This window comes from Melanaphis sacchari, unplaced genomic scaffold, assembly GCF_002803265.2.
Source record: "Melanaphis sacchari strain LSU unplaced genomic scaffold, SCAv2.0 Contig225_pilon_pilon, whole genome shotgun sequence".
NCBI lineage: Eukaryota > Metazoa > Arthropoda > Insecta > Hemiptera > Aphididae > Melanaphis > Melanaphis sacchari.
In genome coordinates this window covers 40882-57317 of record NW_020271102.1, presented here as the reverse complement: position 1 = coordinate 57317, position 16436 = coordinate 40882, and the positions used below count along the sequence as shown (strand labels likewise).

At 25.8% G+C, this 16436-nt stretch overlaps 1 protein-coding gene across 1 annotated transcript; it reads left to right on the top strand.

The window, feature by feature from the left end:
• The first annotated feature begins 2429 nt into the window (after positions 1–2429).
• Positions 2430–7307, top strand: LOC112594263 (growth/differentiation factor 8-like). Its single transcript, XM_025338958.1, has 4 exons — positions 2430–3030; positions 3808–4010; positions 4976–5170; positions 6684–7307. The coding sequence occupies exons 1-4, from the start codon at positions 2625–2627 to the stop codon at positions 7083–7085; spliced, it is 1206 nt and encodes a 401-aa protein (XP_025194743.1). The 5' UTR covers positions 2430–2624; the 3' UTR covers positions 7086–7307.
• The last annotated feature ends 9129 nt before the right edge of the window (positions 7308–16436 follow it).

Sequence of the window (16436 nt, the reverse complement as noted above, 5' to 3'; positions counted from 1 at the left end):
CTGAATTGTGTACCAGTATATGATTATGATACATTAAAAATAGATACACCTCAATCGTTCATTGAGAAAAATGTAGGTAGATTAAATAATAAATTATTATAAAATTATTTGTCTAATTTACATTTCATAAATATTGATGATACGATTATAACATTTTTTATATTATAGTAAAATTAAAAATCAAATATACACTATGTATAAAAATGTAATTTAGGTTAATTAAAAATTAAATTTAGATAATGTAGGTACAACATCACTTTTGATAAGACCGGAGAAACCCAATGATAACATACCTGTATTTTGAGTTTCACCTACGTATAAGGTCACCAAATGCATTTAAATACCTATTTATCTTACTATATACTTTGTAATATATGAGAAAATGTTGTTTTTAATTTATGTGTATTTTGATATCAGTAAGCGCAATTGATGCAGGTTCTATTGACTATTTCGTAATGTATAATCCCATCAATGGCTACACAAATCAATACATATTTTATTAAATTATATTATTGTTATTATGTTTTATAGTAGCTCTTGGTCGATGTTGTTTTCACAGCGGTTGAACGCTAGATAAGTATAATATTTAAATCTTGATTAGCATATTACAATATACTGGAGTGTAGAGTACTGGATTTCTTATAGTTTTTATACTAATCACTAGGAAGTACGAGTAAAAAAATTTAAAAAAACTTAATGTATGTTTGTGAATTGTGTTTGTGGCAGGTTGGGAGAGTGTCAATCAATTTTTTTTTTGTCTCTCAAATAAAGTATATTGTGCTGGTTATCGGGCACCGTTGCCTGTAGCTATAATTTATATGCAATAATCACAATACGTTATGTCATAAACTCATAACATATATTTAATATATACTTGTGAGTCATGAATGATTGATTCTCAGATCTTGTTTTCCGACGTAATAATAATAGCTGGGTATTATGTTAATTTTGACTTTGAATGCATACCTAGTTTATAATACCAATACACGTTTTCTACAATTATCGTTGAAATTAAATCACAATAGGTTATATTATACTCGCGCGTATAGCGTTATAAATGTGCAATTGTATCTTAATGATACAAAAATACAGGCCACACGACATATTATTATATTATACATTTATACCTTCATTTGGTGTCGTTGTGATGGTTCATAAATTAAATCCTCACATTCATACTCTTCAAGCATAATAATAATTTATAAGACACTATTATAAACGTTTGTCCTAAATGAGAGTCATCACCATATGAAATAACAAATTCGAATATCATACATCTGCCTCCTAGTTTCACGATTAATGGTATTCAACAGTCAACACACAATGAAAAATCGATATGACAATTTGACATTCAACACCATCAATATAGTTTTTTTTTTTTTATGACTAGTTTTTATTAAAACGACCAATTTATTGGTCTTTATCTCAAAACGATTTACATTGCATGTACAACCGTCTTAATCGAATAACCAAAATAAATATAGGTGCATGTTATGCGTACACGTGTGTGAAGTTACATTTTCATTGAAACAACTTTTACTCTTAATTCAATATTCCATCAAGCTGAATCGTATGGTTTTAGGCGTTTGAGCTGTCTGACATCTTTTGATTTATCTATTAACTAAATAGTTACAGACTACATTTATCTCAGTATTATCTCATATTTGCTGATAAGTTTACTTCTGTGATTGCAGACCGCATTATATAATTTCAAGTGTTAAGCGTTGTGCCATTCAAAAATATTTGCAGTGGTAATTGTCCAAAAGGCGGCGTTAACATCGTTGTAATGACTATTTAATACTAGACTGATTTGGACAAATCCATTATTGGACACTTTAAGTTAAAATTGGTTGAATAATAGTTGCATACACGGAAAATATTGATTGTATTAATTAATAGTTTAGAATACGATGTAACTATCATAATATCAAGTTTGCGCACTTTTATTCTGATTTGCAATTTTTTATGATGGAAGTGGTGTAGTATATATTACATATTTTCAAGCATTATGCTGAAACTTGTTTTAGAATAATCGTTTAATTCAACACCGTTGAGCTAGAAGCACATTAGGTGTGAATAATTTAAGGTATGCTACAGTAATTTGTTTCACAACCTCTTAGAAGAGAGGGAGTTATCAACCCCATAAACATAATATAGTAATTTATAGTTTTTTTTTTTTTTTAATATACATCTCATTGAATTAATAAAACAGATGGTTTATGTCATTATAAATCAATGAAAAATATTAACAGCTTAAAAATAATTTATTCAAGATTGATATTTTGATTTCAAAACGAATTTTTGTTGAATAATTATTTTTTCTAAGACATAAAATTACACAAAATAAATAAAAATCTAAATCGCTAAAATTTTCAAACAATTTGTGAAATAAATAGGATAAACTGAAAATACTTATTTGAAACTATTGGGTACTTAAAACTCTCAAGCCTCTCTCCTTTCAGCTATGAACATCCATGCCATGTGGGTGAGTTTAGTTTATCGTAAGTATGTAGCGTATAGTTTTACGTATATATTTTTGTTGTACAAGTGCAGGACACGTGACTAAATTTCAGACAAAAACCTTGGACGAAACGATAATCACGGGACTTTTAATGCAATAGAAGATGCCGCATACGGTCGTGGTTGTCGTCTTTGCTATCATTTTGTTTCTGGTCCCCGGGCAAACGTTACTGACAACTACCGTTGCCGCCGACCGTCAACAAGACTTTGACAGCGGCGATGGCGATGGTGGAATGAAGTCGCTGGCTATTGAGCTAATAAAATTGTCTATACTGAACAAACTGGGTATGCAGCAACCACCGGAGTTTGGCGATCGACGGCTACTGCAAGTTCAACTTCAAAAATACCATAACAACAGTGGCAGTTCCACGGTGACTGCCCCGCAATTCCAGAACAGGTTGCACCACCTAAACGCGACCAGAAACAACACTATTAACGTCAACAATTACAACGACTATGACGATAATTATCATGCACAGACGCAAAAGCTCATAGCGTTTGCTCAGCCACGTAAGTAAGCGTATATCTGTACAGTCTTAAGTCTTTAATATTTATTCTTAATTTATTTAATGCATCGACTCCCTTCCCCTATAAATTAGACACTAAATTATTTTGCAATACTCAAAAGTATTTTTTGTATTTGTACATTACATTGATTAGGTATATTATATTGTGCTGGTCAGTTGATACCCTTAAATAATATTAATTGGTAACTTTTAAAGAAGTTGTGATATCCAGGTTGAAAACTACACGATTACGCGTATTCCTCCAATTTTGTATCGAAATCGCAAATTATTGATGCCATCGCAGGTCACGGTTTATCTCAATTACCTATCGATTCTACCAAGTGGAGTGATAATATTAGGTAGGTGGTTAGGGATTTATCTCTCTTCATTGTAATATTATTATTATTATTAATTTTTTTTTTTTTTTAAGGTGTTCGATCACGTTTAAATTATAGTTGTTATTATAAATACAATAAATATCTCTTTCCACAAAAAATTAAAACACGATTTTTTGAAACTTTCTATTTACAAAATTAATAAAAAATGTGCAAGCTCAGTTAAGAAATCAATAGGACACCTTCCTCCGTAAATTTATGATACAAATTTAAAAATGCTTGGAAATATAGCGTGGCCATATACTAATGGAGTTTTGATCGTAATAATAATAATATTAACAATAACAACAGTAGGTAGGTACCTACTTTTAATAATTCAATTAACGTATGATGGTTACGTGATAGAGAAATAGAAATAATAATGATCTTATATTATATCGCCATAGATCCTACAACGCAGAATTTACAAGGACAATATCCACTTTACTTTGCGTTTTCCGACCAAACTCGCCATTATCGGATCACCAAAGCAATCCTTTGGGTATACAAGAGAATGTTGGACGTGGTCATCGACAACTCGGTGATTATCATCAATGTGTACAAAATTAATCCAAGAAACTTACAACAGTCATTAGTTTCAAGCGTAGAGGTAAGAAACTCCAATATAATAAACTAATAATTGACTATAGCTTAAAGTCCATATAAAACTACAATTGAATCTTTCAGACAGACTATTACAACATACCCACACATATTATAATCGATAAAATCGGTTATATTTGGTACATATATATAGTTGTCTTAATATAATTATGAGTTACGATTCTCTGTTGTAGTCGCCACTGTTGAGCATAATATTATACATACACATTACACACGCATATACGAGTATATATATATATTAATAAATCATTATGTTTCTATAGGGCTATTATAGACTTGAAAACTATTAAACTAATTTGCACCACATTTTACTCACATATTTTTTGAGACTCGTCGCTGAAGTCACCATAACTTTTTTTTTCAACCTTTGTATAGGTTGTTATAGGATGCTGAATGTATTAATTTTATTTTGATTTACTGGAATTGAACAAGTTTTGTTGATATAGTATATAAATAATATATATATAATAAGGGTTGCCATTGTCGATTGGTTATAGAAATAAAAGAGAATTTTGTATAATATACTTATACATAAATTAATGTATAAATTTGCAATTTAAATTTTGTTTAAAAATTATTCGATCAATTTTAATAAAAAATTTAGAAATTGTTCTTCCTCCTATTGAAAAAGTTAAGAGAGTAGTTTGAATCATGTTCAAAAATATATCAAATCCACCATAAGTAAATTGTTCATCTTAACTAAATTAGTACTCATAACGAGACATACCGACGATGATTTATCTTTGAACTAAGACACAATAAAAGCAATATAATATATACCAAATTATCACATTATTTTATAAGTGTTTATTTTTTTTTAGGGCGAAGACAGGCTACAGGCTACTAGTAAATAATTAGTTATATGATATAATATTTTTAGATTATAATTTAATATTTATTATGATTTATGGTACTGTCTTTTTTATCTTGTCCTTTTTCATATATTTGCAGCAAGTGTTCAATACCACCAAACCAGGCTGGGTGCCTATTGAGTTACAGAGAAACATGTCCGACTGGTTTAAAACTATGGATGGGGCTAAGAACTTAACATTAGTGGTACAAGCGTACTATATTAACAAGAATACTACATATGACAAGATGCCATATATAACGAATGCTAGGAAAAGAGAAGACAATATGACTGAGGTACATTATAAAGTAATTTATAAGAAACTTACCACTAAAACACAAACTAATAAACTTACTTCCATGACTACATATTATACTTTTATCGTTATTAAAGAGTATTGTTTTAAGTTATAAATGTATTCTACACTATAAACCATACAATTATAATATATAATTATTGTATAAATCGAGCACATAGATTGATGAAAAAAATATTGTAATAAATCAATAATTATCGGACATCATAATGAAGTTAGAAATTCGATATAACATTTATATAAGGACTGCGTAGTTTAAATAGATTTCAGAAAATGGAAGAGTAGTGTTATGCTATATTATTATAAGTTAGAGGAATAAAGAGAGAGAGAGAGAATGTGTCGGTTGAAAGAACACTGTAGACTTTTTTCAACATTTAAATCATAATACGATATGAACATTGGACGTTATCGTAATATTACCGCATTTTATTGATTATATAGCGCATTATAAAACTGTTAAACGAGCATAATTTGATACACTTTGCATTCAACTTCGCATAACATAATAATATACCTTACTACCTTAGAACGTATATTACCATCGATAGTATAATGTTGACTTTAATATACATACGAAATATATGAATTGCGAAAAAATATAACTTAACATTACGTATTTACATGTCCTCATCGTCTTATGTGCGCCTCATGCAGTTTCTAAATAATTACGTATATTTAATATGTATATATTATATTATACAGAAATTTTCAAGTTACAAAACGTATCATCTTTTAGTAACTATAATTTTGTCTGAGATCAAACAATTCATAGTAAAACAGATTCCATAAATATTAAATACACGGTTTTTATTTCAGGGGCCATTTAACGTGTTTGAATTTTAACTTTGTAGGTACTATCACAACTTTACCTATACAAAACTTTATTTTACACCGTTCTTTAGAAGATTCATAAAATATATAGCTGGGATGGCCAACTTGCAGCTCACGAGCCACATATGGTTCTTGTCATTGTCAGATGCGGTTCTCGTCATTTTATGAAATCAAAATTTATTTATTATTATTATTATTATTATTATGAATCTTAATTTTTTAGGTTTTTATTTAGATAAAATGTATCTACAAACATCTATCATTGTATTTATTGGCGGGCCCGCAAACCTATTTATGTTGACCACTCCTGTTAATTGTTATATAGTATGAAATATTGTGTTCATTGAGTAACTTAGTAACATCGGAGGTTAAGTTTTTTAAGTATCAAAGTTTTAATGAAAAAATCAAAGAAACTATATTATTATTGATAATATACAGTAAAATACTATCTTCATTCTTCACTATCGTCTTTACCACTGTTGAGATCATCATTGCAATAATTATTGATATCTTTGCTTTATTTTACATCGATAATCCCTCACTTGTAAAACTATATATTTACATCGTCCAGTACGCAACACCACGTTCATTTTTATAATACGAGTAATAATAGTATAATATTATTTAATTTGATCTATTCACCGTGATCATGCGTTTTGTAGACCCCATATTTGGAGGTGCACACCCACTACGGATATCGTAACAGACGGGAAGCAAGGTACGAGTCATCAACGTGCAACGATACGACCTGCACATCACAAACCCGGTGCTCTAGGTACCCGGTGATGATTGATTTTAATAACATTGGTTGGAATTGGATCCTCGCGCCTAAAAAATTCAAGTTTTACTACTGTTTGGGAGATAATATGTCCACAGGAGAATGCAGTTCATCGATTCCAGCGCATTCCTCGCGTCCTACTAGCGAGCAAGAATTACAAATCTCCGTCAAAGGTCGGTGTTGTGTGCCACATAAGACGTCAAAATTTACCCTATTTTACATGGACAGCTTAGGAAATATCTCCTTGTCGGTGATACCCAACATGGTTGTGGATGAATGTAGATAATAACAAAGTTTCAACTTCATCGCGCGTTCACTGCTGTAACGGTTTTTATACACACGATAAATATATATATAGACTAGAAGAGCCAGTATACACCTGTATTAAATACAATTGATCACGTTTGTTTGGACAAACGTATTTTCATCATTATTGAGTTAAAATTTTAACAAGCGTGTTTATTGTGCCGTAAAATATATTGCAATCTTGTATAATTAACGTACAAAAGTTAACCGATGTTGTATACTTTATATTTGTTATAGTATTATACAGAACAATAACTTTAAATGTAAAGTATGTACAATACAATAAATGAATCATCTTAGTACATTTTTTTTTGATAATTTACGCATTAAAAATATATATAAAATATGTATATCCCCGAGGGCACAAAATAAAACACACATAACGTGTGTTAGGGTCAACTAATTCAACCGTTTTAGTGCGTTGTCCTCGGTTTGTTACCTTATAATTTTGAGCAAAACGATCCAGATATTCATTTTGTAGATGCAGAAAAATTATCAACTAATTAAAATTGCCTATATAAACTTGATTAGTTTTCCAAGTTAGCTATAAACTCTATCCTTGTAAGTATTAATATCACGTTTTGAATAATTTTACAATGTATTTATTCTTTTATTTTTATTTTTTAAGGTTTTTATTAAATCCTATTGGTGACTAAAATTTATATATGTATACCTTCGAAAAGTGTGTATATCAAAACTGTCTTGGCGGTTTTGAACATAAAAATTAAATTAATTATATTAATTTTAACGACAAATCTATAAGCATAACTAATAACTATATAAAAAAAAATAAACAAAGTATGTACCATACTTAAAGATCGTGGTTCAACTGTAATAAAAATATTAATAATAAACTAGAGTGTTTTTTAAAATTTCAGTACTTGCCTATAATAAAAAGGAGAAAAAAGAGGAAACAAATAGAAAAAATAATTGCAAAACAACATAATATAGGGCTTTTGATTAAAATAAGGTTAGACGTCTGCATAAACATTAGTACAGTAATGTCAAGTCTGTATACTGTACATATAGGTAAATAAATACTAGTTGAATAATAATTAAGTAAGCAGAAATATTTAGGTGCTAATAGAATCGCAGACAGTAAAAAATAATGAAAGTCAGGTTAATGTCTATAATTTTTCGTAATATTATGTATAATTACACATCATAAAATAACATAATAACATATCAGAGGGAAAGCAAAAACGTTACGTTATTTTTATTTTATTATCAAAAATAATAAATACAAATTCTTATGAAAAAAATGTGTTACTTAAACAAAAATATTTCATTCATAGATAATGCTTGTATATTTTAACAATGAAATAGAATCCTATGAATGCACTTAAACTCGCAAACAGCGCACATAAATTAACATTTATGTTTATGATGATCTTACTAAAGAGCAATATAAAATAAACATTTCATAATTAACAAACAAATAATAGTTGCATTTATTCACATCAGATTCATTGAACATTGGCGTGGCAAATAAACACGACCATGCGAAATTAAACGAACCAATAGGTATAATATTCTGTTACAAACTTACAGTATATGTTTTGTTAGAAGGGCTTTCAAGTAGTGGCGTCATTTAAATTTAGAATAGAAAGAGGAAAATATTTTGATAGCCCATAAGTCTGAACAAAAAAACCAAGATAAAAAGTATCTTAAACACAAATTTTGGATACAATTTGTATTTTTTAATTGATACAGTCATAGAAAGTACCAAGTATTTTGTATTGCGATACATTTTTAATCCATGTGTTGAGTATTTCATAAAAAAAAATATCTTGGATAAATACTCGATCATTAAAAAGATACTTTTGAAACATTAATTTGTTTTTAAAGTTTATCGACATTTATTATTATTAATAATAGTCCTTTATGTTATTGATATGTTAAGCCGGCCTACTAGATTAGTATTATACATTTACACATATACTTGGAAAATATTCATAAATCGTTATGTTTTATGAGTCTTTGATTCTACTATATGTTACTATACGTATATATAATAGATATTACGCATTTACATTATAAAATATCTGTACGTCATGTATATTGACGTAAAGTTTATAAGTTACTAGTTGCGTAATTGATTCAATAGTAATACATTACTATAGAAAATTCCCAAATATTAAGTAATTTACAGTTTACACGATCAGTGATCAGTTTTTTTAAAATTACTTTGGAAAATTTAAAATTAAAAAATTAAAATTATTTTTTAAAGGAAACAAGTTGTCGTAAAGATTTAATAAATTACAATAACCCTGACTGGCCTTACCTAGCTATTAAAACTAATTATTAATAACTTACTACAAATATTTTTAGTAAAATAATTCAATTCTAATAGTATATTAATTATGAATTTCTGAATTACCTATCATTTATAATTATTTTTAAGGTTTGACCATAGCTTATAGTTTATGTGAATTACAATGACTTCGATCTTTGTTTATTTTTGTTGCTAAAATCGGTGTTGTATAAGAAATGAGGATAAAACATAGACACCAAATGCAAAATTGAATGTTAAATATATGTCAAATTTATTAGATTGGAATATTAATAGGTATTAATTATATTGAGATCACTCATGGTCGATGGTTGTTGTCACGGATTCGGTTAGTCGTAACCATGACGTCACATAAACTAGTCATGGCCTTTGAATTGAACGAGTCACACTGTTTATGTCCCGAAAAGTGACGGTTGATAGGAACGAGCGACAGTGGTATATTGAAATATTTGTATTTTGTACTTGCAACTGCTATCGACCACGTCATATTGACTATCTATCTAAAAATGTATAACAGAATTATTTTAATTGTATGGTACAATAAAAGTCAGCAATAATTATTATTTTTACTAAGACTATTATGATTTATGTCTACTAACTATAAATTGTTGTTCATATTAGCTATTTAAAATGTTCTTGTATATTAATCAAAAAAAAAAAAAGATAATATTATGTTTATGAAACTGAAGAGCTAATAAAACTTAAATACGCAATACATTAAAGGAGGAAAATAATAAATGGATGATGTCCAAAAAAATAATAAAAATAATAATTTTTTTTTATAAATTACCATTGTCAAAATTAAAGTCAATGCGTCCAATTAGAATTTCACGCATTTTTATGTAAATAAATAAAAGTTAATAATTTATTAATTTATATACAATAATTTAAAAATGTAATTGATATAGTTATTAGTTAATAGTTATACATATATACTGCTAATATATCAGTAGTATATTCTATTAAATTTAAAATTTAAATACTTACTTTAATTCAAAAATATTTTATTTTGGCTTTTCAATATACCATGCTATTATATTTATTAAATTCTTTAAATGTAAACATTGTTTTTCTCTTGTTCAAAGGAGCTTTATCAATAATAATAATAATAAAAAAATATTTAATCAAAAAAATTATAAGATATAATTCAGCCAAAATATTATATTAATTATTATCTAATCCAACAGTTCCCAAATTTTTTTGATTCGCACATCACGCCAAAAACAAAGAAAATTGAATAAATAAAATAACATTTTTCATCAGTGTATAATATTATACATATTAGTACTTATAGTGTATGTGTAACAATAGTAGTCAGGATTTTTCATTTTTTTGTGGGGGAGAGGGAGGAAGAGATTGTCTTTCCGCATGTTAAAAAAAATATATTTTAGCCGTTCTTTATTTCGTCAAGTTCATGTTTATATTTTGTGAACAACCTTCTAAATTATCAAATAACACTTGATGAAATTCTTTTTTTTTTTTTTAAGGAACTTGAACGATTTCCATGTCATTCAAATAATTAAATGGATCTTGAAATATTTTTTTTTATTTCTTTTAATAATACCATTTTATTGTGTTGACATTTAAACTATACAATTTTTTGATCTTAGTATATTTTAAAACTACGATGTATGACGAGTTTAATGCGGTGATGCATTAATGAAAATATAAATAATTAAATATTAAAGGATACTGGTAATTTTGTAACAATAAACAAAAGGAGATATATATAATTATTAATACATTTATTTTTTAGGTATTCTTCATCTCTGAATACATTAAATTTCTATGTAAAATAGAATAGGTACATTTGTACCTTATTAAAAAATAATCTAAGTAACCTAATTCATTTTTGGTGATATTTTAAGTTTGTTATTTTTGTTTATTTTTATTTAATTTTTTTTTTTTTTTAATGTATTCAATGACATAGTTTAAGACATTGGTGTAGTAGACACTGTGAAATTATCTACAGAGTAAAATTACTTATACATGGATAGATCACTGAATACTTTTAAATACTATTCCTATGTGTATATATTGATACACTATTCTGAATAATTTTAAAAGTATTTATTCCTTTATTTTCTTTACGATTTATATTGGATTCTATTATGCCGCCAAGGTTCTACCGCGTTCTTAGTGTTCCTACTACAGCAGAACGATCTATATATATGTACGAAGTTATTTAGTACAGCATTTTGCAAAAATATAAATTATATTTTTTTTATACGAATCAAAATTGAATATTAAAAATCAATAATTCAAGGTCAAAATTGTATAAAAACAAAAACAAAACAAACAAATACGTAGTAACATATTATGATTATATTTTCATTTAATCATTACAGGAAAATATATGAAAATTGAATATTAAATAGCTGTGTAATCGATTCATATAGTTTTACATATTTTTTTAAATAATATGTATTATTAAATAATTATTTATAATCTATTTACATGTATTTTTGGCTTTTACCTCAGAGTTTTGTGTTACAACCAAACACATGAATAATATTAGACAGTTTTAATTATTATCAACTATAATAAACATTATCATTATGTCGTAATGAATAATTATAATAATTACTAATTAGTATGTCATCAATAACAAAATTTTAGTATAGTCTAATAATAATATGCTTTTTAATGCTGTGTTTCTCAGAAAAAGTGGTATGATAATGTTAAGGTTGTGTTGTGAAAATTTTAATTATTTATTTAAAACAATAGAAATAATAATAAAAAAAAAAAAACATTGAGAAATAAATTGTCAATACAAATCTAAAAATCACTAGTGATGAAACTTATTTAGAAAAGAACTAATTTTATAAAAAAACTAATAATTATATATTTCAATGTTTTGTTTTAAATATTTAAATATTTGTTTGTCTTATGGCATTTTTTTTCTGGACTTAAAAGTAATCGTTAGGAGAAGTACAAAATGTTTTTAGAAAATGAACCGTTACCAAGCAGGGTATTTTATAAAAATGTGCTGCGAAGAAGTTATGTTTGGTAACCACTACTTGATCTTTAATCTATTCAATATAATTTATACTTTTCATCATAAAAAAACACTGTGTACAATATTGTTTAAAGAGATTGATTTTGTAATCACGTCTTAATATTACATTTATATAATGCATATTCATGTATCGATTTAATGTATTTTATTTGATTAATAAATTGCTTTTATTATTGAATTATTAGAAATTCATAATATTATTTCATCAAATGTATAATAATAAATGTTTTATTATATTTATATTATTATTGGTAAATTCTGTCTTTAATCTTAATTATTTTTAAAATTATAATATAGTATAGTTTACTTTTCTTTAATCATTAGAACTATGAAATCACTTCTTTTTTGTTTCAACTAAATATAACTAACAATCGACTGGGTTATTTTAAACACTAAAAGCACTCATTAAAAAAAAAAAAAAAAACGATGACAAATAAAACTGAAAAAGGAAAAATATGTTATTGTATAAATAACTAATTCTCTCCCACTATTAAGACTAAAATATAAACATTGAGAAAGTATGTGACCGTAGTTAATCTAAGTCAATGTCATGTATATAATAAATTTAAATTCAATGATAAATTTTTGCATACGAAAAATATTACATTTCTCAAATGCACCTAAACGAAGCAATATATAAAAAAACTTATAATTAAATAACTCATTTTAAAACTATAATCGAATTGTTATTAAACTTTTAAATATATATTAAACTAATGCACTTGTCATTGAAGCTTAAGATCAATTAAAAAAAAAAACAAAAACAAAAGGTTTTTGAAGAAAAGGCAAAGTTACTTTCAGTCTAATTTATTAAGTATAGTTTTTATGATATATTGATATTATAATTGTCATAGTAATTTATTTTACTTATTAGTAATACAGCATACTGCATTAATTTTTGTAGAAAACATTGTGTTTATTAAATTATTAATATTTAGTCATCCAAATAATACCTATATATTATTTATATATCATATTTTATTGTAATTAATACTGCTTTACCATAGAATAATTTGAATAATTTGATGATATAAATAGGTATCTTATACCTTAAACTAGGTAATCTTATTTTTGAAATTGATTACTTTAAACTCCTGCTCCTAAATTTTAATTAAATCTAATTTGTTATCAGAAACCATTCTCAAAGTTTAAAATCGAAGCTTTTTACTGCTCAAAAAGACAGAAAAGCAAATTATGTGAAACAAATTAACCATGAAAAAATTTAAATTCTAAAATTAATTAGCTGTTGCTTAAAAATTAATAAAATTATTACTCAACACAATTTAAATGTAGTCCATAATTACCTATATGGTTTTTAATAATAAACCTACTCAGTATTTATAAACAACACAACTATAATAAATAAACTGTACTAAATAAGGAATTTTATTCCGTGAATTAATTAATAAATAAATAAAATAAATAAAAACAAGTGAAAATAGAATGTTTTTACATTTATATTACATTAATTAATTTTTATCTACAGTTAAACTATGAACTTATTTTATAACATAAATGTTTTTTGTTTAAATATACTCATACACAGTAAATAAAGCTTTTTTTTTATTTCCAGCACCTATTTATGTTGTTACACTGAAAATGTGTAGAAAGTATTTGTTATAAATTTAATAAATCCATTAAACGAACGATTATGTATACTTCAAAAAAAAACTCTACCTAAGTTTTTGAAATATGAAATAAAAAAAATTGCAAAATTATATTTCTATTTTTAAATGTTGTTTCACACTGGTATAATTAAGCTAAAACTTATCAAAATATTGGTTGAAGACTCAAATACATATTTATAGTACTATTGATAAATTTATAATTTTTATTGATAAATCGATGATTATTTCATATCAATCACTTTTTATTTTCATTGTAATACTGTTCACTGATATCGATTATTTTATTCAAACTATCTATTTTATATGGAATATATATTGATTATATTTAAATTATATATTTTAAATCGCTACTTAAATACTTAAGTTGATTACATAGTATAGAAATGCTGTTGTTCAAGAAAGAATACTCAATACTATAGACGTGTACAAGATTCCAAATCTAGGTAGTGCTTGTAAATTATTATTATTTATTGGTCTTCTATGTTAAAACTATTGGAATTTTTTTAAAATCTTAATGTGCATACAAGTTTTATACAACCACACATCATTTCCGAGAGAGTAGTCATGGTGGGGTTAATATTAAATTTAAAATACAATCAAAAAAGAAAAAGAAATGAATAATATTATCGATAGATGATAATAGATGATCACAAGTTTTACTTTTCAAATTGTAAATTAAACAATTGGTTTCTCAGTAAACAATTACAATTAACTCATAAAAATTTTTAGTATATAATGCTATAGTCACTATACGTCTACACGTTAAACTACATACAGACTTTCAAGAGTATAAAGTGTACCACAGTAAATTATTTTAATTTTTCAAAATTGCTTTAAAAATATAATCTAAAATTTATTTTGGTAACCAAGGTATAATTATAGCAATTAATATTAATATATGGGCAATTTAATTGAGACATTACGCATTTCAGCCATGAAGTTCATAGGACATGCCTTGACACACCCTGAACGCTCTGTGCGCACACCTGTATGGCTATATACGAGAATAATATATAATATAAACATCCAATATAAGTATTTAGTACTATAAACTAACAATGATTTTATAAAACAACTACCCTTTGATAATAAAATTAAAATGCTGTATAATAATATAAACTTATAATTTTTAAGCCATAAATTAATTTAAAACCCAACATTCATAGTTAAATTCAGCAATACAATGCATATTTGAGGTGTGTTCAATAAATGTCGTGACAACAATACTTACTGAAAAACTTTTGATGTTATTAGTTATTACTAATATACTCGTAGTTGTACTAAAATAAACAATAGATAATTTCTAGTGCACGTTTAAAGTTAGGCATTTTGTATGAATTGCGATTTCACGATTATATTATTACGGAACAACGTGCTTATATTAAATTTTCTTTCAAAGTTGGTAAAAATTCTACGAAAACTTTATAAACTTCATCTTGATATTTTTTTTAATACATCTCGGTAACGCAGAATAAGTTAGTTTTATCAAAGAATTTACCTTTAAAATTATTTTTATAATAGTTATTGAACATTAATTTTAATTTTATATTAGAATATATATCACAATTTATAGTTAATTTTACATTAGAAACTATAATATTAATATACTATTGCACTGTTGTATGCAAATATGTAATTGATTTATATTAATTATTATAATATAGTATTATACAATACTTATGTTCAAGCATAATTATTATTAATATGTTCATTTAATACCCAAACTCACATTTGCGTATAAGATATATCTTATATTTTTATAAATTCAATATTTTTTTGTATACTCGTGTGTAATATATTATAATATTATATTGATAGGCACTCGTTGAAGAGGAGAGGAGATGCAACCAATAACAGTTTTAATTGTTAAATATTCATTTTTAAATATAGTAAAATATTACTGTAAGTTTAATAAATTGATTTAAATTATGTATAATTCCATAATAGTATTCATACTTTATAGGTATTTTATAAAATAACCTAATTTACTAAAATTTAATTTTTTTCCCAAAAACCCACTTACCAAATCACGAAAAGTCAGTATCCCGTCGAATATTACTACTAAACAATTAAATTCTGTTATATCAATAAGATGCTGAGCATTTTATATTGATTATTGATTATTGACTATTAACTATCGACGATTATATCCCGAAAATGGTGAAAACACAGCGTACGAAAATTCCGTAATCATGATATTTATATTATGATATAGGACGGATAAAACCCATAAGTAGTTACATTGACACATGTTATGCATATATTATTATTGACACTCTTACATGTAACTTACGATGCGAATCCGAATAGAACCAGGTCAACGACTACATAAATTTAAAATTAAATTATAATATAAAAATAATAATAATATTTCCACACTGCAACAAAAAC

What these genes read in the sequence shown, in the direction of transcription:
- LOC112594263 (XM_025338958.1), top strand. Translation starts at nt 2,625, where the DNA reads ATGCCGCATACGGTCGTGGTTGTCGTCTTTGCTATCATTTTGTTTCTG. An exon ending in CATTAGTTTCAAGCGTAGAG is followed by an intron (nt 4,011 to 4,975) that starts GTAAGAAACTCC and finishes ATATATTTGCAG; the next exon opens with CAAGTGTTCAATACCACCAA. An exon ending in GAGAAGACAATATGACTGAG is followed by an intron (nt 5,171 to 6,683) that starts GTACATTATAAA and finishes TGCGTTTTGTAG; the next exon opens with ACCCCATATTTGGAGGTGCA.